The 26656-nt window shown below is 35.5% G+C and overlaps 1 protein-coding gene across 2 annotated transcripts in view; it reads left to right on the top strand.

The window, feature by feature from the left end:
• The window catches only part of DNAJC21 (DnaJ heat shock protein family (Hsp40) member C21), a 30352-nt gene extending 4102 nt beyond the window's left edge, over positions 1-26250 (top strand). The window contains exons 2-12 of one of the 2 annotated variants that reach the window (XM_044657783.1): positions 3798-3891; positions 5540-5663; positions 6078-6200; positions 6732-7036; positions 7731-7882; positions 11432-11519; positions 14613-14771; positions 15252-15294; positions 19475-19650; positions 24109-24181; positions 25757-26250. In XM_044657783.1, coding sequence (XP_044513718.1) covers positions 3798-3891; positions 5540-5663; positions 6078-6200; positions 6732-7036; positions 7731-7882; positions 11432-11519; positions 14613-14771; positions 15252-15294; positions 19475-19650; positions 24109-24181; positions 25757-25921 — 1502 coding nt within the window. In that variant the 3' untranslated portion in view covers positions 25922-26250. Of the gene's footprint in view, positions 1-3797; positions 3892-5539; positions 5664-6077; positions 6201-6731; positions 7037-7730; positions 7883-11431; positions 11520-14612; positions 14772-15251; positions 15295-19474; positions 19651-24108; positions 24185-25756 lie in introns of both variants that reach the window. The other variant, XM_044657782.1, reaches the window with a different exon arrangement.
• Positions 26251-26656: the final 406 nt, after the last annotated feature.

The following is a 26656-nucleotide window of genomic DNA, read 5'->3' as shown; positions in this document are numbered from 1 at the left end:
ATACTCAGCATGTGGTGGGGGGAGAGGCACAACACACAGTCTGGGGAGGGGTGAGCATGGCACTTGGTCTGGGGGGTGAGATGGGGGAGGGGCCTGGCACTCTCTCTCTAAAAGGTTGGCTATCACTGATCTAGAGAGTTTATGGATAAGGGAACTCCTTCCAACCAATCCAGATCTTCAACTTCTCTGAAATTTATAGTCTTAGAGAATTACCTGGGATATTGAGAGACTGTAACTTACCATGGTCATGTGTATTTCAGAGGTGGGACTAAAACCAAGTCTTCCTGATTCTAAGGCTGGCTCTCCATCCAAAATTCCACACTGCCTTCAAGGTTACAGAATTTAAACTTAACTAAAATGTAAAGTTTTTGAGTTTGGAAATAGGTTTCATAAAGCCTGATTGTTTCCTCTCTCCTCTCTATGTATGCCATAAGTAGATAATTACCATCATCCCATCCATTTATATAGTCCTTCATGATTTAAAAAATACCTTATGTTCATTGTCTATTTGAACCCACCAAATATAACTATGATATGGGGATTAATTTCTAGAGAAACAGTGCCAAAGGGGTCAAATGACTTATGTAAGGTAGAACTGACTTATAAAGTAAGCAATAAAGTCACAGCCAATGCAAATGGAAAAAAAAAATCCACTTTTGTGGAAAATCTTCCTAATCAAATCCCTAGGTATACATGTATCCCAATTTGTTATACAGATTGCTGGTTTCCAGGGTCAGAAGGAATTCCACCCTATAGGAAGGCCAAGTTTGGTGGCTTTTGCGGATGCTTTGAGTCTACTTTGTGGCTGGAAGATATGGAAGATTCCCAGCCTCTTGAAAGTTTTTCAGATTAGGGATGACCAGAACTACTTTGTACTCTAGCAGGTTATCCCCACTTCAGATTCTTTCAGACATCAACCAGAGTTGTCTGAGCCTTAGTTAGGATACAGGAAATTTGAGGTGATGTCTATAGATATCCCTTGATTACAGTGTTTTCTAAGCTGAGGTTCACTTTTTTCCCCCATTAAAAACATTTCTCCTTATATTAAGAGATTATAAAACCATATACTGTAAATAGTTTAACCAAACTTCCAGTTTTTCATGTAATAGGAATTTGACTTTGAAGAGTTAGTCATATTTGTTTAATTTTGATGCTTTTTGTCATTACATTGCAGTCATTTCAACCTCCATCTTCCAGATTGCATCTCTCCCTTGTGAAAAAGGAAAACAATTAAGCAAAAACATCTAGTGCAATGATCACATCTGACAGGGTATGCACTATTCTGTCCTAGTAATTCTGTCTTCTGAGAGAGGAGCCTGTTTCATTAGCTGGTATTCATTTCTTTTCACTGATATTGTGGTAGCCACTGTAGCCATTGTTCTTTTGGTTCTGCTTATTTCTCTGTGGTTTAGTTCATACAAACCTTCTCATGTTCTTTGAACTCCTTTTTGTCATTTCTTAGTCCACAGTAATATTCCTTTACTTTCATGTGTCATGGCATTTTTTAGTCATTGCCTCTTTGCAGCTTTGGTTCACTGGATGGTGTGCAGAACCTGAAGTCGGATAGACCCCAGCTTAAGTCTGGCTGCTTCAGACCCTTACTAGTTGTGTGACTCTGGGCACTTAGCCCCTTTTTACTTAGTTTCTTCAACTATAAAATGAGAATGTTACTAGCACCTGCCTCGCAGGGTTGTCATAAGGTTCATATGTAATATTTGTAAAAACAATAGGAATGGAAGTGCTTAGCTCAGTGCCTGGCACATAGTACCATAGAAATGCATATTATCTTCTCCCACCCTTCACTAGATACCCACTTCGGTTCTGGTTGTTTGCTACCACAAAATGGTGCTTTGACTATTTGGGTATATGTTGGACCATTGTTTCTGTCTTTGACTTCCTTGGATTGTAAGGTTGCCAGGTCAGAGGATAATAAATTAATTTTCTTGCATAAATTCAAAATTGATATCTAGACAGTAAAATTAGGACAAAGGAAGCTAGGATCCTGCTTTTTCAAAGATCAGGGATTTGGCAGAAGTCTGTAAGGGTTTAATACTAAGATGTTTTCAGGCCTTTTTAGATCTAGAAAATGTTTTATTATGAGAATCACTGTAAATTACTGTACTTGAAGTATCATGATTTTCTTTCTTTTTTTTTTAAACTCTTACCTTCCATCTTAGAATCAATACTGTGTATTGGTTCCAAGGGAGAAGAATGGTAAGGACTAGGCAGTGGGGGTTAAGTGACTTGCCCAGGGTCATACAGCTGGGAAATATCTGAGACCAGATTTGAACCCAGGGCTTTCCATTTCTAGGCCTAACTTTCAATCCACTGAGCCATCCAGCTGCCCCACATGATTTGGTTTTGAACAGACTTCTTTTGCACTTTGAACCTTTGTGACAGGATCTAAGAAGGCAGAGAGAGTTTTATATGGGGCGGGGGGAGGGGGTACTACCACCAGCACCATAAGATTTGTAATAGTTTCTTTTGACATTATAGAACAAAACATCATGTTTCAATGTAACCAGTATCTTGGAATTAGAATATTTCCCTTTAGGGGAGGCAAACAGGTTTTATTTTTTTCTGTCATTAGGGAAATACAGTGAAGAGGAGCTGATTACCTCTGTGCATTAAGATTTATTTTTGTAAATTCCTTTGGAGAGGAAAATTACAGATAATGTAGGCAATATACAGTATGATTTAACATAAAATAAAGCATCCTTTTAAAGTGTATTTAGAATAGTCACATTTTTGGACCTTTGTCAAAATTAAGCTCAAAGTTTAATGCAATGTTAAATTGTGGCAGAGAGGTGAACCTGGTGAGGAATAGTCAAAATAATTCTGGACTTGGAGTCATGAATTCTGGCTTCAGTTCATGGCTCTGAAACGTAATTGAAACAAATGGCTTTATCTCTCTGAGCCTCTCTGTTGTCTCAGCTATAAGGTGTACTAGTACTTGGACTAGCTGCCACATAGATTGTTGTGAGGAATGTACTTTGTTTAAGGGTGGTGTCAAGGGTCCTAAACTTTTGTTGTGTCATAGATCCCTTTGCAGTCTGGTTAAGCCTATAAACCCCTTCTCAGAATAATGTTTTGAAAAGCATAAAATTAAACACATAGGATTACAAAGGAAACAAATTATATTAATATACAGTTATTAAAATATTTTTAAAAATTTTATGACCCCCCCCCCCCCCCGCGTTAACCTTTGGACTTGATAAATGTGAGCTGTCTTTGAAGACCATGCCTAGGAGGGACATATTTTAACAGGCTTTTCTAATCAGCAAAGGATTTGAATATGGACCTAGTGACAGATAGTGAGTTTGTCATCCAGGGAAGGACCTAGTTAAATGTGGAGAGAGAAGTTTAGCCTCAATGGTTCATGAAGCCCATCTACTTCAGTGCAGAGGGCTTGTGGCCAGCATGAATGGAGGGAACACCTATACAGACAAAATCACAAGTCTTTTGAAACAATTAAAAATGTGTATTAATGGGATATTCATTTTGGTCCAGTATTTGGACCATAGAATTCTAGATGGGCAGGCTGCACAGTATGTCTTAATGATCCTCTTGAGTATTCTTATAAGGACACAGATGCCTAAAGTAAATGTATAATATAATTGTTCTTTAGTTACTCACATAGATTGTATTAATGTATCTGAAGGAGAAAAACTCTTTAGAAACCCAAACCAGAATTTAGCACAGTGCCTTATACCCAGTAGATGCTTAATTAATGTTTCTTTAATTGATCAGAGCCTCTGTTCTTCAAATGTTAAATTTTGATGATTTTTCTTTCACAGATAAAAATTTGGATAATGCAGCAGAAGCAGCCGAACAATTCAAATTAATCCAGGCAGCGTATGATGTGCTAAGTGATCCTCAGGAAAGAGCATGGTAAATAATAGGATGTTTTCATCTGTGTGTATATAATTAGATATATAGAATATGTATGTATATGATCATATATAGGGAGGATATATGTGTATGTACATATATTCATACACATACATATATATGTATAAATTACATATACATATAGAATTTTCAGGAAAGGAATCTCTTTTAAAAACATCTTTATATTGTACTTTGGCTAGCATATTAAAACATGCAGCCTTTATTTATACTTTCTTCCATTGATTAGTTGTTAATGGCTATCTTGTATTTTATTCTGTTTTACCTATAGTGACTTCTCATTTGGTGAGGCTACTCTGCTTGTCTCTGTGTGTGTGTTTGGTTCAGACTAAAAGAGCCTACAAGCATATGTAAAAGTGAATAATTTAAAAATAAATATTTTTATTAAAAGTTAATAATTTTCTATTTGAAACTATATGAAAAAATTGAACTTTAAGCATTCTTCTTAACATGGCCTTTATCTGTTCATTTACAAACAAAGGAGTAACTTGATAAATTACTTTTTAGCTAAATTAAAATCTCTGGTGGAGTTCTTGGTCCTAGCTTCCTGCAGTGAAGGAAGTTTTATAAACTAGATCATTACGTGACATGTCCCAAGGATATGTAAAATATTTCATTTCTAAAGAGTTGGCAGTACACAGGTCTTTGTCACATAATAAAATTGATTCAACAAAGTTGGCAATTAAAAAAATTCTGTTGACTTCACTAAAAAAAATTTGACATAGGTTCTCCTAGAAAATTTTTAGGTAATGTTGGATAGTAGAAAGAATTCTGCCTGTTTATTGGAAGATATGAATTTAAATATTGGTTTTGCTGTTATTTCTCTGTATAACCTTGGACAAGTCAATGAGCTTGACTGGGCATTAACTCCTTCATCTCTAAAGTGAGGGAATTGGACTGGATGACCTCTGATAGAATTCTTGCACCAAATGGTACAAAAACCCAGAGTATAGACCCTTCCTGGAAAGACCTCTCCCCCCTAAACCCCCATCTTCCCCCTACCTAGCATTTTGATCCCCTTAAGAAGAGGACCCAGAAAACTCCCATGATTGGTGTTTAATGACCAGGTCTGCTCCTGGCTGATAGGGTGCCTGAGGTACTAGAAAGTGAACTTCTTGAGAGCAAGGACTTTGGGTTTTTTGCCTTTCTTTGTATATCCAGTGCTTAGCACAGTTCCTGGCACATACTGAGCCTTGGGAAAAAAGCTTATTGTTTGAGGCTGAGAAGGAAAGCTACCCCTTCTCCTTCCATAAGAAGTAGTGAAAGGGCCCTTCCTCTATCACCTTCTTTGTCTTTTCCAGCACCCTCTCTGTTTTTACCTCTGGAACTGATGGCAGCAAGGGACAGGAGGTGTTTTTTTTAACACTCGGTAGCTTTATTACATTCCCCTGCTTACCTAAACTGATAGAATTTAATGAAAGTTAATAGGAAGTTAGGGTTTTTTCCTTGTCATCATTAATAATGGTTTGAGGAAAGATTACAAAGTTTTTAGATATTTCTGTTTTCCCTTAAATTTTTTTTGTTGTGTCTTAGACACATATCAAAGTAATAATATTTTGGCTTTTTTAAAAGAGTGGAGCCTTTTGAAATCCTGTTTACCCTGCCTACAATGATATTGTATTTCTCTTAGGTATGATAATCATAGGGAGGCTTTGCTTAAAGGAGGAGCTGATGGAGATTATCAAGATGACAGCTTAGATCTGCTTCACTATTTTACTGTCACCTGTTACTCTGGGTATGGAGATGATGAAAAGGTAAATCAGATGTTTCAGCTTTATGTCTTCATTTCACATTAAGTACTATTATAGAAAGAGTCTATTCAGGAATGTTCCAGGCATACTACTACCAAAGGAGAATAAAATAAGTTCAGTTTGTCAAATGGAAAAAAGAGTTGCCTGAATATTTTAAGTTTTTAGCCAGTGTTAAACATTTAATCAAACATTTAATCAAAATCATCTTGTACTTGGGTAATGTAATGCTAATTACACATTAGATCCAGTGTTGGATGCACTTTTATGGACTTTGGAATCTAAAATTGGTTTTGATTTTTTTATTTTGGAACATTAGTGATGTTTTTCTCAAGAACATAATAATGATCTTGTTCTGTAGCCAGACCAGGAAAACAAATACAGATTTTGTGCCCTAATAGCAACTGTTTCATGTTTCAGGGTTTCTATGCAGTGTACCGCAATGTTTTTGAAATGATTGTGAAGGAAGAGTTAGAGTCTAGGGGTGATGAGGATGAAGAAGAATTCCCAACATTTGGAGATTCCCAGAGTGACTATGATACGGTAAAAAAACCTCGTAAAAACTACTCATTGTTTTATAGTCTTGCTTTTATAACCTTTTTTTTTTTGAGCTAGTTCCTGCCTTTCTGTTGCCTCCATTTTCACATTTTTTTTTTGTTTCCTATCATCATGTTGTTTTAGTGCAGGGGTCGGCAACCTTTTTGGCCATGAGAGCCATAAACACCACATTTTTTAAAATGTAATTTCATTAGAGCCGTACAGTGCTCACAGTGCACTCCTGTAACAGCGCCTGAAAAAAAATTGACTTTATGGCTCCTGCAGAAAGAGCCATATCTGGCCTTCAAAAGAGCCAGATATGGCTCAAGAGCCATATGTTGCCAACCCCTGTTTTAGTGTCTCCTCCTTTTTGCCTTGTAACTTTTTTCCTTCTTTTGAAGAGTTGCTTATTCTGTAGATTTTCATGATAATTTTACTTTTTACTTAAGAATGATAATTCTACAGAGCAAAAACATAGCCTAGAATCATTTTCTGCCATTTATCTAGGTAATAATTCTTTCTTCTTTCTCCCCATAGGTAGTCCATCCTTTCTATGCTTATTGGCAGAGTTTCTGCACTCAAAAGACTTTTGCTTGGAAAGAAGAGTATGATACCCGGCAAGCTTCCAATCGCTGGGAAAAGCGAGCAATGGAAAAAGAGAACAAAAAGACTAGAGACAAAGCCAGAAAAGAGAAGAATGAGTTAGTTCGTCAGCTAGTGGCCTTTATTCGGAAAAGGGATAGAAGGGTTCAGGCTCATCGAAAACTTGTGGAAGAGCAGAATGCAGAAAAGGCCCGCAAAGCAGAAGAGATGAGGCGGAAACAGAAGCTAAAGCAGGCCAAGTATGGCTTTGTTACCAGCTTTCACTCCCTATTTGTTCTCCTTGGGTACAATTCTTTAGCATTGACAGCAGATTTTTTTTTTAATATGATGTCAAAAGAGAAAAAAAATCTTTGTTTTTCATGTTGATGTTATTTTGCCTCATTGGTCTTCATACATGACCTCTAATTTATTTTAAGATTCTTTGGTATAAAATGTAGAAATATATTTATATTTGAAAAATAGGTAACATAGGGAATAGCTGGCTTTAAATAAGGATAACATAGGTTCAGATTTTTCCTCTGGATTTTACTGGCTGAGTTATCCTGGACAAGACCTCTCAGGGTCTCCGAACCTTTTAAGTTGTAAGGCAGATAAAGCCTTCTGAAAACCTAGTTTTTGTCAATCCCTGAAGAATTTCATCATTGTGGCAACTTATTCTACCTCCTCAGATAATTTCTCCATGCTTCAGTAGACAGTCTTCAGGAGTCGTTTTGGGCAAATAACTCATAATTTGGTGGCCAGTTTTTGGGTCATATTTCTCTTTGATAACATAATAGCTAATAGTTAAGAAATACATCTCTAATGGAGCAGACTTTTGAGCTATCTTATCTCAGAAATAACTCTGGGACAGTGGAAGCCAGAAGTATATGGTTTGGTGGGTTGCTTTTTTTTCCTCTCAGTGTGATGTGACTAAGATATTGCTGTGTGATTAAGGTTGGCAGAGCAGTACAAAGAACAGAGTTGGATGACTATGGCTGACATTGAGAAGGAGCTCAGGGAGATGGAAGCACAATATGAAAAGGAGTTTGGAGATGGATCAGATGAAGAAGAAATGGATGACCAAGAGACAAAGGAGGGACAGGATGGTAAACCTATTTTTTGGTATCCCTGTGTAATAAGCAATTGTAAAGACAAAGGACACCTTTATGAGAAGGTTTATATCTGACTTAATTCATTATAGATTAGAGGTGAAGAATATGTAGAGATGGTCAACACTATTGTAACCCAGAATCACAGAATCCCAAGAGTTGGAAGAGATCCCAGCAGTCCCCAAAACCACTCATATTTGGTGGAGAAATAGGATATTCATGACAAGTGGTTATTCGATAAGATTCTATAAACATTTATTAGGTCTGTCTTAAGAAGCTTACATTCTAGCTTTCACTTGACAGTGTCTAGTGAGGGGGAGCATACTATATTCCTGAGGCATCATATTGTTCTTTTGGGTAGCTGAGTATTGGATATGGAAATACAAAATAATTTATTCCATGACCTCATAGAACTTAAATTATACTAGGGGAAATGAAAGTGAAGATAGCTGACATTTTCATAGCAATTAATGGTTTGCAACACTCTACATTTATTATCTCACATTTTCTCATTTAACCTGAGTTTATGTTGATTAAAACAACATATTTACAGGTAAATACATTTAGAATATAAAAGAAAAATGATAGTGTGATGATGGAAGGACTAGCCATTAGGAAATCCCAAAGGCCCCTTGAAGGAGGTAGTGCTTGAGATGAGTATTGAAGAGAGTGGAGGGGATATAAGAGAATATTGAAGAGCTGGAGGAGATGAGTGAGTGCCTTGGCAAAGACACAAAAGTAGGAGAGGGAGTGCCATGTCCAGACAAAAGCAAACAGGTTAGTTTGGCAAGAATCTAAGTTTGGGGAGAAGAAACAACATTTAACAGTCAACTTGTAAAGATAGTTTGGAAACAGTTTGTGAGGGATGCCAAAATGCCACTTAGTGAAGTTTATTGCTTAATTTAAAGGCTATGGGGAGCCACTGAGGCTTCTTGAACAAATGAGTGACATGATTATAAACATATACTTTAGGAATACCAGTTTGGCAGCTGTATGGATGAGGGATTGGAGATGCCAGGAGCCTCATGCAAGGAGATCAATTATGAGACTGTTGTAATTGTTTTTCCAGTGGTTCTCAAGCGTTTTGATCTCGTGATTTCTTTATATTCTTAAAAATTATTGAGGATCCCATTGAGTTTTTGTTTATGTGGATTATAGCTATTGACCATTTTAGAAATCAAAACTGATAGATGTTTATATTTTATTTATTAATTCACTAAAATAATGATAATAAACCCATAACATATTAACATTTTAGTGAAAAATAACTAAAATTTCTGAAGCAAAATTAGGGAGGAGAGTGACATTGTTTTACATTTTTGCCAGTCTCTTTAATGTCTAGCTTGATACAAAACAGCTAGATTTTCATATCTGCTTTGTTCAGTCTGTGCTTTTTTTTACAGTAAATGAAAAAAATCTATTCTATAGACAAATAGTTGGAAAAGGAGTATTTTAATACTTTATTTTTTATAATATTGGTATCCATAATTTTATTAAAGTCATTTAATATCTTTTTCCTCATTTCAAGTATCTTAAGATTTGATTCTTCAGTTCTCTTAGCATTATATTGTCTATGACACAAGCATCCACTGTGTATAATTAGTCTTTTAGGCTGCTTTTCCTGTCTTAAAAAAATACATATATACATATATATATATATATAATTGAAAAAGTGGTAAATAGCACTGGGTCAAGGATTGACTCTCTGAAGCATTCCTCTGTGTTCTTGACCTAAGTTGGCAGAAGCCCATTAATAACTATTTGGGTCCAGGCATTCCACTACTTCCAAATCTATTTAACTGTTATGTAATATAGCCTAAATCGCTCTCTCTTGTCCACAGGGATAATGTTAAAAATTATCAAATTTCTTGTTGAAATTTAAGTAAACTATATTGCTAATATGTTACTCTAGAAATTCTATTATAAAGGAAACTGATATTAAGTCTGGCACTATTCACTATTCTTTTTTTTTTTAAACCCTTACCTTCCATTTTAGAATCAATACTGTGTATTGGTTCCAAGGCAAAAGAGCAGTAAGGGCTAGGCAGTGAGGTTAAATGACTTGTCCAGGGTCACACAACTAGGAAATGAGCTTTCTGGATATATAGATGCTGATGTAGATGAGAATTCTTAAGTGGGCCATGATTAGGACATAAGAAATCAATTCATAGGAACGTTGATTAAAGGAACTTGAGATATTTAACCTGCAGAAGACTAGGTGTGGTATAAGGGTTGGAGGCCAGAGAGGATAGACACAATAGTTAACTTCTAGTATTTGAAAGACCTTCTTCTGGATAGGAGATTAAAATTATTTTTCTTTACTTTCCTGCCAAAGGGTAGGATGGAAATTAGATGCAAATTCCTGTTAACTCTAAGAAAGGACTTTCTACTCTGTCTAAATATAGATTAAAGTACCTTGGGTGATAGTAGGTTCCTTATTCTTGGTAGATATCAGGCAGAGACTGAAAAACCCTTTGTATGAGGTATTAAGTAGGGTATTCCTATTCAAAGAATGACTTGGGCCAGATTAACTCTAATGTGACTTCCAACTCTCAGACACTAAGACTTCACAATTCTGCTTATTTCTAAAAATAGAAATGAAATGTAGTGTCACCCACACCCTCACTTCCTTTATATGAGCTTTCTGAATATATAGATGCTGGATACCATAATGTTACAAGGTTTTAATTTTTTTCATTGCTCCATAACCTGAGACATATGAGGAATATCTAAAAAGTAAATGACAAGGGCAGCCAGGTGGTTCAGTGGATAGAGAGCCAGGCCTGGAGACAGGAGGTCCTGAGTTAAAAAATGACCTTACACACTTCCTAGCTGTGTAATCCTGGGTAAGTCAACTAACCCCGATTGCCTAGCTCTTACTGCTCTTTTGCCTTGGAACCAATTCTAAGATAGGACTTAAGAATTAAAAAAAAAAAAAGTTAATGACAAAGCTCAGATTTATTTAATAGTATATATTTATTACCTGCCTAACAATGATGAAACATTAGATACTGTGTCTATTAAAAAACTGGAAGTTATTTAAAAGTACATAAATTTAATTTGTCTAAGTAAAGCTATAAACTTAATGGTTGAAAACTCTGATTCTTCAGTGGGGCCATTTCAGTTGTTTTAGATTTTAAAAACTTGGATTTCATCTAGGATTTCAGCCTGGAAAAAACTGATTAGAATTCTTTTTGATTTTTTTATTGTTTTTAGATATCTTTGTTGAAGAACCTGAAGGACAAGAATACTACATATAGGTTGTTTTATAGGATAACAAAAAAACCATTCACATTTAATGTAGAGTTGCTTTTAAGGAAGTCCCTTCAAGAACTAACATACTTTTTTCTAGTAATAGAAAATCTAGGTGTATTAAAGTTCTTTGGTGCAGGAAGAGAAAACATTTCTTTAGGAGATTAAAGTAACTCTCATCTCAGTCCTACGTTAGAACATTATTAAGGGATTTTGCTTTATTTTTTGTACTTAGCCTATATTTTTTGTACTTAGACCATTTCAGAATTGTCACTCATATATTCTCTTTCTTAGGTAAACTAAGTGATGAGGGTGAAGATATTGAGATTTATGATGATTTGTATTGCCCAGCATGTGACAAATCTTTTAAGACAGAAAAGGCGTAAGTTGTATTTGTGAAATTCCTTCTTTAAGCAGATAACTTTGTTTTCTGTTTTTTATTAATGTTTTTAAAATAGACAGTAATACTGATTTTTATTAGAGAAAAGTATCTTCTACTTTAAGATTCTTTAAAATCCTTGCTTGTAGTAATGACTTATAAGGGCTCTAGTATAAGAATGTGTTTTGAACCAATTGGACACACTGTCAATAGCGCTTGCCTCTACTGATCCAGGTTCAATTCTTCTCCTATATGACAGTAACTATAGTGATCATAATAGCTGACATTTATATAGGATTTTTTGCATTATACAGATTATATCATTTAATCTTCACAATTGAAACAGAAGAAGTAGATTGAACAAGTATTATCTTTGCAGATAGGGAAATTGAGATTTAGAGGTTAAGTGACTTCTCAAGGTCACACAAATAGAATTGAGACTCAAGTTGCTTTTTCTTATGTCACCAGGGCCATGTTCTTTTTGCTATTCTAGGTTATAATCTTTGACTTTTCTCTCGAATGGTCCTATACGTTCTGCCCTCATAGTTAATTAGCTAATTAACTCACATATATCAGTTTAAGGTTTACAGAGTATTTTTTTCACAACAATTGACAGGGAGAGAGAGAGAGTGCAAGTATTATCCTCTTTTCAAATGGGGAAGCTGAAGGTTTGAGAAATGAAATGATTGCCCATGATCATAAAACTAATCAGTGTCTGAGGCAAAAGTCAAACCCTTCTCTTCAGACTTGAGGTTCAGTGTTCTTCCTTATAGATTGAGTGACCTGAGAAATGTAAGAGAGAGAGTTTTTTAAGAGAGAAACACACCAAACTAAATGATTTTTGTATTTCCTCTGCTGAGCTCAAGCTTTCTCTACCTCCTCATACATATTTCTGTTGCTAGGCCACAAGAATTGCACTGGGTAGAATCTAACATCAAATAAACTTGATGTATGGGGACTTTAAGGAGATCAAAGAAAAAGACTGGAGATGATAGGAAAAGAGAAAACCAAAAAAGACATTGTTGAGGAAAGAACAAAGAGAAAAACATTGCAAAGTGGGCAAAGAAAAAGGAAGAGGAAAATTAACAATGGGGAAAAAAGGAAGAGAAAATATATGAGGGAGCTATAAAACACTAATACTGTGTATACCTGATAGGAGAAAAAATACTTTGTTAATCATCTCTTACTGGATTTGTGATCTCATTGATTGCCTGCCAGAGGGGAAGAGTATCCATATTAATAATAACTGATCATTTATATAGCACCTTAAGGATTGCACAGTGTTTTATGCATAGTATCAACTAGGAAGGTGAACTAGGAGTATAGTATAAAATATTGTATGATAACTAAGGAGAACTCTAATGAAAGTGAATAGTATCAGTCAGTTTTTTAAAAACATTTATTAATATTTATTTTTTAGAAAAGTTAACATGGTTACATAATTCATGCTCTTACTTTCCCCTTCAACCGCCCCCTCCCCCCGAGCTCCCTCCCCACCATGGCTGATGCGTATTTCCACTGGTTTTAACTTGTGTCATTGATCAAGACCTTTTTCCAAATTGTTGATAGTTGCATTGGTGTGGTAGTTTCTAGTCTACATCCCCAATCATGCCCGCCTCAACCCATGTGTTCAAACAGTTGTTTTCTTATATGTTTCCTCTCCTGCAGTTCTTCCTCTGAATGTGGGTAGCGTTCTTTACCATAGATCCTTCAGAATTGTCCTGGGTCATTGCATTGCTGCTAGTACAGATGTCCATTTCATTCGATTTTACCATAGTATATCAGTCTCTGTGTACAATGTTCTTCTGGTTCTGCTCCTCTCACTCTGCATCAATTCCTGAAGGTCTTTCCAGTTCACATGGAATTCCTCCAGTTTGTTATTCCTTTTAGCACAATAGTATTCCATCACCAGCTATACCACAATTTGTTCAGCCATTCCCCAATTGAAGGACATACCCTCATTTTCCAGTTTTTTGCCACCACAAAAAGCGCGGCTATAAATATTTTCATACAGGGCTGTTTATCTATGATCTCTTTGGGGTACAAACCCAACAATAGTATGGCTGGATCAAAGGGCAGGCATTCTTTTATAGCCCTTTGAGCATAGTTCCAAATTGCCAGCCAGAATGGTTGGATCAGTTCACAACTCCACCACCAATACATAAAGTTTTGCCATATCCTCCAGCATTCATTACTCTCCCCTTCTTTCATTTTAGCTAATCTGCTAGGTGTGAGGTGATACCTCAGAGTTGTTTTGATTTGCATTTCTCTAATTATTAGAGATTTAGAACGCTTTCTCGTGCTTATTGATAGTTTTGATTTCTTTATCTGAAAATTGCCTATTCATGTCTCTTGCCCAGTTAGTTTTTTGAAATGACTTCTTTTACTTGAAGATCCTCTGGAATACATACATACATACATACATATATATATTAAAACCCAGAAGCCCCAAGGCCATAGTTAGCAACTCTCTCATGCTTCCCTTTAGGTCATAAGGATGAACCTCAGGAGAAGACAGGGAGTGGGGTGGAGAGGAGGGAAGGAACCTGAGGAATTGAAGGAAGATTTCTGAGAGGAAGTTAAGATGTTGAGTTACCACCATATTGGCTATTAGTGCCACTCAATATTTGCCCAGTCTCTTCTTTATCTGTCTCTAATTATTTCAAGGGGCTTTTTACTTGACCTCTTAAGACTGTTATCTCCTTGACAGCAGATTCCTCTTGTATCTGTTATATATTCCCTGATATAGAGTTGTGTTTTCACAGAGTAGGCTTTCAATAAATGTTTGCTAATGGAATTAGAGGAAGAACAGAGCAGTGATGACATTGTAATATTAAATAAAATGTACAACAGGGCAGAGAACTAAAAAGAAAACAGCAAGAAAAGGAAGTGTATGATGAGGTTGGAGAAATTAAGAAATGGCTGGATCCCTAGAGCAATCCTAACTTGGGGCTTTATTTCTCTTTCTAATATTTTCATTCCCTCTTTAAAAGAATTCTATAGCATTCATTATGTATAAGAACACCTTGCTAGTAATAGTAATCACACTTCACAAATTACACTGTAATTAAAAATACCATCTTGGTACTTTTTCAGCATGAAGAACCATGAAAAATCAAAGAAGCATCGGGAGATGGTTGCCTTGTTAAAACAACAGTTGGAAGAGGAGGAGGAAGGTTTTTCAGTACATCAGGCTAATGAAAATGGGGTGGATGCTAATGTAGAGGAAGAAACAGAAGATACACCAAAGCAAAAGTACTTTTAAGTATAACAAAATTGCTGTTAATGTTGTTAATATTTTGGGATAATTGTTACTTTTCTTATTAGTTTATTTCAAAGTTGTCATTTTATGATTAAATTTAGAGAATTATTTTCCTTTTCTCTCATATGAAGAAAGGATATATATCTTCCAAATGAATGCAGATTTCTACTTGAATTACATTTTTTTCTTTTTGAATGACATTTTTAAAAAGTATAGTATACTATTACTATGACTAAAGAAATACCAGAATTGTTGATGCTTAGTTAATTGTACTCCGTTTGGAGACTGGCACTTTAATTTGAATCACTAAGTATTTTAAATTCCTATCTGTTTTTTAAGGCAAAAATTTATACTATTAAAGTCAAATAATATTAAGACATTTTGCTTCTAGGGTACAAATAGTTTCTTTTAGCTTAGGATAATTAAATCTTTATATTATTAATCATTTAACATGATTTTTGTTTACTTTTTAGACTTTCCAAAAAGCAGAAGAAAAAGAAACAGAAATCTGTGCCGGTATGTTGAAAGAGAAGTCTCAATAACTTTAAACATTAAGTATCATTAGAGCCAAGCCTTAGGATGTTTGGTTGATACAAAATAACATATAAATTTTGAAGAGATTAAAAAAAACCCTTCCATCCTGGACTTTCATTAATGACAAAATGAGTCTCAAAGGGCTCACAGGTATTATTGACTTTTCAAATTCTGAAGAGTTCCTTCCTCCTGCATGTATGAACATGTGTGTTTAAAATACATTTCTTGCATTGTCTCATAAGCAGATCTTTTTTTATATCTAATTTTATGTTGCATATTACCTGGAAAGATTCATAAAGTAAGCATTTGATTAGAAGCTTATGGTGATCCGTCGTCTGAGAAATTCTGGTCAGTTTAAGATTTGTTTTAGCTCTAAATTGATATATGGCTTAGATATAAAAGGTCACATAATAAACAGATTAGAGGTGCAAAGAAGACCTTATCTTTTTGATTGAAGGGTAAGGAAGAACTTTTTGACCAGACAAGTAATATGGAGGATCATAGAAGATAAAATAAACAATTTTGAAGACAAAATTAAAAAAAAATTGCTAATAAAGTCAATGTGGTTAAAATTAAAAAGGAAATAGTTGACTGGCAAAACAATTTTTTAAAAAGTTTCATTCTTACTATAGATAAGGAGCCAATTCAAATTTATAAGAACAAAAGCCATACTCCAATTGATAAATGGTCAAAGGATATGAATAAAAAGAAGAAATCCAAGCTATCAACAACCATTTGGAAAAAAATGTTCTAAATCACTAATAATTAACTCTGAAGTTCTGCCTCACACCTGCATTATATTGACAAAGAAGACAAGAAGGGACAATGACAGATGCTGGAGGAAAGAGGCACATTAACATACTGTTGATGGTGCCATGAATTGGCCCAGACATTCTGGAAAACAGTTTGGAACTGTGCCCCCAGTCATTAAACTGTGTATTCTGTGACCCAGCAGTACCACCTCTAGTCTTTTACCCCAGAGAAACCAAGAAAGAGGAAAAGCTCCCATATGCACAGAAATATTCACAGCAGCCTTTTTTTCTTTGTAGTTATAAAGAACTGGAAACAAAGCAGGTTCCAATCAGTTGGAGAATGGTTGAACAAATTAGGGTATACAAATATCTTGGAATATTATTGTGTTGTAAGGAATGATGAAAGGGACAGTTTCAGGGAAACCTAGGAAGCCTTGTAGAATAGGATAAAAAATGAGGTGAATGAATCAGAACAGTTTTTACAAGAACCACAACAATGTAAAGAAAAACAACTTTGAAATCCTTAAGAACTTTGAGCAATATAATGATCTATTCGTGGATTCAGAGAACTAATGATAAACCATGCTACCCCATAACTGACTAACATTATGAACCGTTATTATGACAAACATGTGATTTTGTTTTGCATTAACTTAACTGTGCATACTGGTTATAAAGATTTTTCTTTCCTTTTCATTTGGCTAAGTGGGAGGTGGGAAATAGTGGGGGCTAGGGTAGTGGTAGGGATAAGGATATGGTTAAAAAAATGAGAACAGAAGGGAGGCCAGAAGGAATTACAGACAAGTAGAATGGCTTTGAAAGTTACTTGAATTTATTAAATACTTTAAAAGGAAGGCAATCTCTATGAAATTGAGAATTGCTATTTTGGATATAATTGTCTCCTGTTCTTCAGCGTATATGAAAATGCTTGTTTTATTTGATATTTATTAAGTTTAGAATAAAAAAGAACCATGAGATCCTATTAAGGTACTATTTATAAATAGGATCCTCTTAGATTTTATCCTTTGATTTTTGCTACTGATTTATATTATTTTTTGACATAATTAGCCTGCTTGATTCTTGGGTGGAGTGGTTAGGTGGATGCCTTTGAGCCTAGAAGAATAGGATGAATTGATACTTGTATCTCTTTTAATAATGGTGCTGAAAAGATTCAATATATTCCTGAAAACAATGGATTTTAATTTATACCACTGAATAAGTCCTACCTAAAAGGAAAGAGAATATTTTCAGAAGAATTTAGTTTGTGCTAACTTTTTAGTGTAAGAATCTTGGGTTTAGCTTATTCATTTAAGAGACCGTTAGTTGTTTTCTTTAGTCACTTTTATTTGTTTTCCAGGAAAAATAAGAGTTTTCAGTTGAAATGATTTTCTTTAATAGTAGAGTCACCATGGGTAAGCTAGGTGTTGCAGTAGATAGAGCACAGAGCCTAGAATCAAGAAGACCTGGGTTCAAATTTTATCTTAGCCACTTACTAGCAATTTGAGCCAGGACAAGTTATTTAACCCTGTTTATCTCTATTTCTTCATCCGTAAAATGACCTGGCAAATGAATGGCAAACCACTCTAGTATTTTTGCCAAGAAACCCCCCAAAAGGGTTGTGAAGAGTCAGACACACTGAAACAATTAAACTACAACTACAAAGCTACCTAGAAAGTTCTGTATTCTTGTTTGGTAATAGATAAAATTACCTCCATGGCTTAGTGTATTTAATTTCACTGAGTTTGTTTCCTTACCTGAAACTGGGGTAGTAGTAGTTGTCCTACCTACCTTATAAGGTCATTTATTTAAAAAAAAATTCTGAACTTAAGCACCAATAAAAATGAGCATTTCCCTATATGAAGTAGAACAGAAAACCAAAACTGTACATGAAGCCATAAGTTTCTATACCTATAGCTTGCCTTTTCTTCACCATTAAAGAAGGAAAAAATCTAAAACTCTGTAATGAATATGCATGGTCAAACAAGACAAATTCCCACATTGGCCATGCCCAAAAATGTATGTAGCATTCTACACCATGAATCCATCATCTCTTTGAAGAAATGGGTAACATGTTTCCTTATTGTCTTCTGGAATCAATATTAATCACTGCATTGATCAGAATTCCTAAGTGTTTCAAAGTTCTTTTCTTTACAGTATTATTGAATAAATTATTCTGTGAGTTTTACTTTCTTCACTCTGTATTAGTTCATAGAAGCCACAGATTTCTCTGAAAATCTTTTGTCACTTCTTATAGGACAACAGTATTCCTTACATTCATGTATCATAATTAATTTCCCAATTGATTGATTAATTGACCAATGATTCCCAACTGGGTACCTCTTTTAGTTTTCAGGTCTTTGTTTTATCAAAAGGAGTTGCTATGAACATTTTTGTACATTGAGTTCCTTTCTTCTCTCTTTGTTCTCCTTGGTGTTATAGACCTGCTAATGGTATTGGTGGGTATTGGTGAGCAGTTTAGTGACTTTTTGGGCACAGTTCCAAATTGCTTTCCAGAATGTCTGAACCAATTCAGAGTTCCATCAGTAGTGCATTAGTGAGTCTCTTTTCTTGCAGGCCTTCTGACAAATTGTCATATTCTTTTCTCTTGCTGAATTTTTTTTAGAAATTGAATTAGGTAATATGTAAGAAGTTGCTTTTATGGCCAACATTTTTTGTGGAACAAATCTGTGATTTTATTAATGTAGGGGACACCATCTACCAATGCAGATCCATACTTTCTTGGCAATTTAGAATCTTAAGAGTGCTGCCTGGGGCAATGAAGAGTCACATGATTTTCCCAGGGAGTCACACAGCCTATATGAATCAGAGGCACCACTTGAACTCAGGACTTCTAATGCCAGCTTTCTATTCACTGCTTCATGCTGCCTCTCTTTTTGGAAATTTTAAAGCATTTAAATTAGAGCGTTATAGGGGATGCATAATGATAATAGTAAAAGAATGGTGTCACTACATATTATATACCATAGTGTTGTTGCTATGTATTATACAGCACCATTTTTCTTGTTATTTTGTTGATAAGTTATATGATATCCAATTTGAACACAGAATGGAATGGAAAGGAACTTATTTGTACTTGTCTCAATAGTCCTATACAGCAAACCAAGATTCTCAGTGATGAACACTCATAAGTACTTATTACCAAAATAAAATGCCCAAGTCAATTGACTACCTCTCTCCAAAATATCTTTTTCACTGGTTATTTTTTAATATCTATTAATCTCATTTTAAACTAGCATCTGGCTAAAGATATTAGGTAAAAAGCCCAGGGAAAAGCCAAAACCAACAGTCCTGAATGAAGAGGGTTTTAAGTACAGCTAGAAAGTTGTCATTATGTAGTTGAGATCTTTACATTATCCTAATTCCATTAAAATGTTCATTCTTTATCATAGATGTATAATGATGACTTCAGTAAAGATGAGACTGTAGATGAAGTGATTGTTGAACCAAAAGAAGCTGCCATTATTGGTGAGAACAACACCAAAGGATTGGAAGACATTTCTCAAGAAAAGGTTGTTGCTTCAGAGGCTTATGAACAGCCTGAAGATCCCAAAAAGGCAGAAAAAAAGTAAGGTTTTTGCATTTTTCTTAAATTTGTTAGTTGTTCTGTTCTTCCTCAAATGTTTGAGATCCTTTTTCACCATGAAATAAGAATGACTTTCTTAACATCTCAAGAGCCTTGATAGGCAGAGACGTTTGCACAGGTAGAAGATGGGACCAATAGGAAATGCAGCAGAAAAATATACAGGTTCAAATGCCGTCTCTGTTCCCCACACTGACAGTAGTAACTCAGGTATTTCAGTGACATTTTTTTTTTATTGGTGCCGTGTTCTTACTAAGCCTACAGTTTGGTAACGATAGTCTGATGTTGTCATACCCTCTTCCTTAGTTATCAGTGAAGACTACTGCCACCCAACTGTGCTATCTATGTGGCAAATACTTAATAAATGTTTGAACCAATAAGCCTATATCAGGATTGGTTTTGAATGTCTTGTTTTTGCATCTATAAAGTCATAGGTCTCTCAAAAGTTTTGTTCTTAACTTAGATTTACTATCCCATGAGGATGATAGTTGTCCTAACTTTTTCTTAATTTTTAGAGAATGATATCTGATCACTTATTTTGTATTTAAACCAAGAAGCCTTTATTAAGCACCTTCCTCCATTGTGGGCATATGGGAATAGGTTGCTAGACATTCTACAAATTGAATTGGACAGGTATAGTTTCGAAAACAAAATGCAAGTCTTCTCAGTTTGATGATCTCGGTGGACACATTTACAATAGAATTCATGTTGAACAAATACATTAATATTATGTATAATCAAAGCTATAAGAGATAGGAAATTGATCTGTATTTTCTTTAGTATATGGAATTTCCAGGTGAGCAAACTCCTTCCATCAATGCATGTCAACATTTTCTGTGGAACTTGCAGGCTTAGGAAGAGGTCAAAAAAGGATCTACTTGTACAAAATTATTTATTGCAGCTCTTTTTGTGGTAGCAAAGAATTGGAAATTGTCCATTATTTGGGGAATGGTTGAACAAGTTGTGTTATATGATAGTTATGGAAAACTATTGTGCTATAAGAAATGACAAGCAGGATGATTTCAGAAAAATCTGGAAAGACTTAGAAACTGATGCAAAGTGAAAGGAGAAGAACCAGATGAACATTGAACACAGTGACAGCAATATTCCTTGATGAACATTTGTGAATGTGTTATTTTCAGCAGTCAGTGATCCAAGAGAATCCTAGAGACTTGTGAGGAAAAATGCAATCTGCCCTTTGAGAAAAAACTGACAGCATCTGAATGCAGATTTAAATATAGTATATTTCATTTTCTTCCTTTTTAAAAAATTTTAAATATCTTTCATAAAACAACTAATGTGGAAAAATATTTTATATGGTTACACATGTAAAATATATATCAGATTGTTTATTGTCTCAGGGATGAGGGAGGGCAAAGAGGGAATGAGAGAGGGATGGTCAGAAGAAGGGAGAGAATTTGGAACTCAAAACTTTTAAAGAAATGAATATTAAAAAATTGTCTTTACAAGTTATAGGGGGAAAAAATAAAATATTAATAAAAGACAAAGAAACTTGCAGGTTTAGAAAGCTGTCTAGGGTACTGCAAGGCTAGAGTTTTTCTGGGGGCACACTCCAGTATGTGTCAGATATGGAATCTGAATGTAGGTTTTCCTGGCTTCTAGACTGACTTTCTCTAAGACCTCATGCTGTCTTGTGTACAGTCCAAAGTGAGTATAGGCACCATGGGCCACTAGTGGTGTGGAGTTTGAATCAGAAAAGATTCCTAATTTTCTGAAAGGAAGGAGGCTGTGGATTAGGAAAAAAGGGGGGAAAAATGAAAAGAAGTGTCTGGGGTAAATGAAAGGTAGCAGGGATTTGGTGCATGCACATCCTATATTGTCAGAACTCTCCAGGCTTTTAGCTCCGAGGTGACCTCAGAGAGTCCTTCCAGCTCTAAATCTTTTATCCCCTTGTCCAGGTTGTTTTTGAGACATTAAGTGCTTATTCAGGTCATGTGACTACATAATTGTATAACTGGAATTTTTAGAACCTAGATTCCCTGGTTCCAACATGTGGCTTATTCTGTCTCTTTTCAACATCACCTTAGTTTTAGAAATGAGAGGGAAGGTTGCTAATTCCTCCTTTCTGACTTGACTGAGTTGGACTTCACAATGGTTCACTAAGTGGTTGGCAGCTCTTCCACCTAGTTCAAGCTCATGTTGATTTAATCAAAAGGTAGACAAAGGAGAGTTAGTCTTGTCTTCACGTAATGCTTTAAGGAAGCCTAGGCAACTTAGGATGAGGGCAGTTGGAGTGTTTTAAGTGTCAGAGGGGTGAGGTCCTAGTTAGGTGGATCTGATTGGTTTCCCACCTATGAGGCCTAGGCAGGGAGACACTACCTAGGAAAGCTTCTAGCCTGAAGCTTTGAGATCTAGATCAGCAATGTGAGTAGGGGAAGTGGGGGGGTTAAGAAAAGAACAGAATGGAAGAAAGGGTTGCTGGAGGGAAGTGTGAGAGGGCTTGTTGAACAGAGACTACAACATACTTAAACTAGAAGATCTGTAATTTTAGTGATATGGGTACTCCCTCCAAAGATGTAGATGGAAACCTAGGCCTGCCTGCCCATCCTCTGTAACTCCTGCCCATGTCTTCCTGCAAATGACCCACAGGAGGTCAGCTTGCTGCTCTGGGGGCCTTCTTTTTGTCCTTTATATCATGTGGATACCAGCAGTTACCTTTACTAGCTATATGATTAGCTTCTCTTTTGTTCTAGTTGTATATCCCTTCTCTACTTTATTTCTTTTCTTTTAAATTTTTTCTTTTTTTCTTTCTCTCTTTTTTTGATATCACTCACTTCTCAGTGATTCCTTGCCCCTTCTCACAAGTGTGTTATGAGCTTCTGCCCTGTCAACTCTGCTGAGAACTGGGAGGCATGCTTCATCCCTTTTGGTTTATCACTGCCTCTATCAGATTTCTGAAATCTGTTAAATTTGTCTTCTTTTATGGCAGGGGTTCTTACCTTTTATGGGTAGTGAACCTCCTCTGGCAGTTTGGTGATACCTATGGATCTTTTCTCAGAATGCTTTCAGATAATTGAAGGAAATGCTAAATTTTATTAGAGGTTAAAATGAAAATAAAGATATGATGTTTTTCTTATCCAAATTCATGGATCTCCTGAAATTTATTTGTGGACTTAAGATTTATAGTATTGTGACCATTATGTAAATTTTTCTCCTTTCTTTGCATCAGTTCATACTAGTCTTCCTAAATTTTCAGGAAGTCTTCATTCATTTCTTCTATACAATAATATTCTATTATATTTACATACTACAATTTGTGCAATCATCTCCCTATCAGTAGACACCCATTTATAGTCCTTTTTGGCCTGGCATAGAGGAAAAAATTTTTTACTGATAGACTATTACAAAAAGTGCTACTACAAATATTTTTGGGTATATGGGAAGTTTCCTTTTGTCATTGATGTCCTTACAGTATAAGGCCATTAGTTGTATTTCTGGAACTAAGGGGTTATACCCTTTGGGATCTTTAGGTGCACTTTAGTGGCCCCCTTTTCTATTTGAGTTTGATACTACTGCTGTGGAATCTTGACTGATCAGTGCATTGATCAGAGTTTTTTAATTCTTTAAAGTTGTTTATAATGTCATTTTATAAATTGTTCTAGTTCTGCTCTGTATTTCGCTCTGTATTAGTTCATACAAGTCTTCCCAAGTTACTCTGAATCAGTCCCTTTCAACATTTCCTTCACTGCATTCACTATCTATGATGATAAAAGAGCTGATGCTGTTCTCTTAATGCCAAAATTTTAGCCTCTGACATCCTCCCCTCAGAAGTCTCTAAAATGTATTTAGTTATTTCCATAAATCAAAGTCTGCTCAAATTTTTGTGACTATTTTCTTGGATAAGTGAGTCAATTCAGTTAATTCAATAAGTATTTATTAAGCGTCTTTTTTGTTCTGAACTCTTGGCTAGGTACAAAGAAAATAAATCTGCCCACAAGAAGCTTACGTTCTACTGGGTGATAGGAAACGACTCAAGAAAAGGGAATGCATAATTAAACTAGAAGTGTGTTCATGAGTTTGAAATAGAATAGAAGGGGCCCAGAGAGAATTGGCAGGTAATTTTTGGTTCAAGAGTTAAATGTAGATGAAACAAACAAAAAGAGTGGGGAGTGGCTTTTTGAGGGGTGAGAGTTTCAAAGACAAGCAGGAGTAAAAATAAGTGCTAGAAAATAGTGGGGATTTTCTTTCTAAATAATTTTAGCTTTTTCTCTATTTGTTTAATGTAGTTTGGAGTAAATCTCTAAAAAGCTTAATTTCATGTTAAAATGACATTATATATACTATCTATTGACATTTGTGATTGATGAAAAGTTTAAACAAATTCTTTAAAAGCCTTTTTTCATTCCTTGATGATTATAAGATAGGAATAAAAATGTACCCAGTTTGATTCAAATACGCTAAATATTTTAATTTTCTTTTCAGTATTCCAAAACCCAAAGGAAAGAAAGCCAAGGATTTGAAAAAATCTGTCAAAACGTCTGATGAACAACAAGTAGTGGTAGGTAGAAACCATTTGTAAACATTCTTAGTGCAGTGATTGAGGCATTGGCAGTGTTTATTTGAAGAGTTTTCCCAGTGGGTATACATCTTATCTGAGTAGCCCAGAAGTTGTAGAAGAAAGAAAAGATGCCTCTTCCCTAAGTGTTTTGTCTTGCCTGGTACATTAGGGTAAAAGGGGGAAAATTATGCTTTTGGTTGGACTGAATATTTAAAGGGGTGGTTGCCAAGAATTGAATAAATATAAATTCTAAAATGATTTTATTAATTTATTTATAAAATATAAGAGAGAGTGGAAGTAGAAGGATGAGAAGAAGAAGAAGGTAAAGTAAGAGGTCTAGCTTAACACACTAAGTAATTTGTTCTGGCCCCTAGCTCAACCCAGGCAGGGCTAATTAGACCTCAGCCAGGGAAGGCTCAGCCTTGAGCTGAGGGCCAAGGGCTGAGTGAAGCAAAAGCTTCAGTCATGAAGCCTCTCTTGAAAGGAGAGTTCCTTCAGAGAAATCTAGGAAGAGTCAGTCTTTACACTCACCATGTGTAGTTCTAAGGGAGAGATTTAAGAACAGTCTCACCAAGGTCTCAGGTTTCAGGTCCAGCAAGCAGTGTCTCCAACTAAGCTCTAGCTCCAGAAACTAACAAGAAGACCTCACAGGAAGTTGTCACTCCCTTTTAGAGGCTTCTTTTGCATCACTTCCTGTGCCTTCCTTCTAGTTTACATGTCCCAGTCACTACAAATACTTTGCTTAGGACTGCCTTGGGGGCAGTTAGTTAATTCTGATTCATCACCCACTCTTGCACATGTGGGTCACAGACTTCCCCACTTGAGAATTAAGTGGGGTATTTACATTTTGGGTCATTAGATCTAAAAATGGGCAAGGTAGATTTAATCTCATTATCACTGTAGGTACTTTGTAAATGCTAGCTAAGTGTAAAGATAATCTTGGTGCTCTGGGGCCCAGCATTTAAACATATGCCAAAGATATTCATTCTCTGTCTCTGTCTCTGTCTGTCTCTTGTCTGTCTGTTTGTCTCTCCTTCTCCTCTCTCCTCCCACACATCCATCTTTTGTCATAGACTCAATAGACTCAATACTGAGTATCGGTTCCAAGGCAGAAAAGCAGTAAAGGCTAGGCACACAGCTAGAAAGTGGCAGATTTTCTATTCACTGAGCCACCTAGCTAGCTGCTCCAGGTATACTTCTCTTTACCAAGATGGATATGAAGCACTTGTGGCATGTGTGTAATTATGGAAGTTGGATTGTACTTCATGGCTTGTGGTTTTAAATCACTTTAAAAACTCAAAGATGTTGATTAAAACAAATCATCCAAATAACAGTATTTTCAATTTTCTTGGGGCTCTGTTCTTCTTTCTTATATGGGCGTAAGCTTTAAATGTCTGAGGAACTTGGAAATGTGGTGGCAACCTCCATCCTCCAGGAATATCATCTTAGTATAGAGAGATGAAGTGTGTTAGAAGCCAATCTGCTTTGGTGAAGTAGTCTTAACATAAAATACATAAAGTGTCATTGGGAGGTAATATTTATTTTTATTTCCCTTTCTTTCCCCCTTTTTAGAGTGACGTTCCCATACGCTGTACAACTTGCCATGGTGAATTTTCATCTCGGAATAAACTATTTGAACATCTGAAGGCCACAGGCCATGCGAGAGCCCCATCCACATCCTCTCTGAGCAGTGCAGCCAGTGGCCGAAGCAAGAAAGAAAAACGTAAAAATCGATAGGCCTCCCGCAGACAGTTTTATTCTTTGATTGTCTCTAGAATTCAAAACCAAAACCTGGACTGAAAATGATCTAAGAAATTATTAAAATGTAACATATCTATGGAAGCTGCAGTTTCTTGCAGCATGGACAAGTATTTTTATCTTGTATAAACATTTTTTGTTTAATATATTTTTTTTAAACATTTCACTAGTGACTGATTTACACTTTTGCTGTCTCAATTGAGCAGAAATTCTCAAATGAGTGAAATACTCTAAAGCTTGTCTTGATTTCTTTCTGACTCATGTGGGTCAGAAATGTACAGGGGGGAAATAAATTATTTTAACACATAGCCTTTTCCTGTTTTGTTTTCTAGTTTTTCCCCCTTAAGCAGCCCAGGCATCTTTATCCTGGTCTATTTTAAGTTCTGTTTCACAGCTGGAGTGATGAGAGCTTTGGTGCAAGTAGGGAGTTGGCTGAGGAAGAGGGGCTCTTATCCTTATTCTTTCTAATAGTATGATACCTGTTCTGATTTTTAAATTTTTGAAATATTGGGTAAGAAGATGAGTAAATAGGAAAGAGAAATGGCAGTGCCCAAGGTTAATAGAAAATTAAGATAGAGATCTATTCCAACTTGGTGTTTTAGTAGCAATATGAAAACTGGGCATACACCTTAATTTTTTCAATCTGAAATTTGAAATACGGTGGTTGAATAGAAGTGTGTTTATATTACACTTTATTCTTGGGCACAGTGACAG

The sequence above is a fragment of the Gracilinanus agilis genome, chromosome 1 (genome assembly GCF_016433145.1).
Source record: "Gracilinanus agilis isolate LMUSP501 chromosome 1, AgileGrace, whole genome shotgun sequence".
NCBI lineage: Eukaryota > Metazoa > Chordata > Mammalia > Didelphimorphia > Didelphidae > Gracilinanus > Gracilinanus agilis.
The sequence above is the reverse complement of the archived record's forward strand: the minus strand, read 5'-3'. Positions and strand labels throughout refer to the sequence as shown.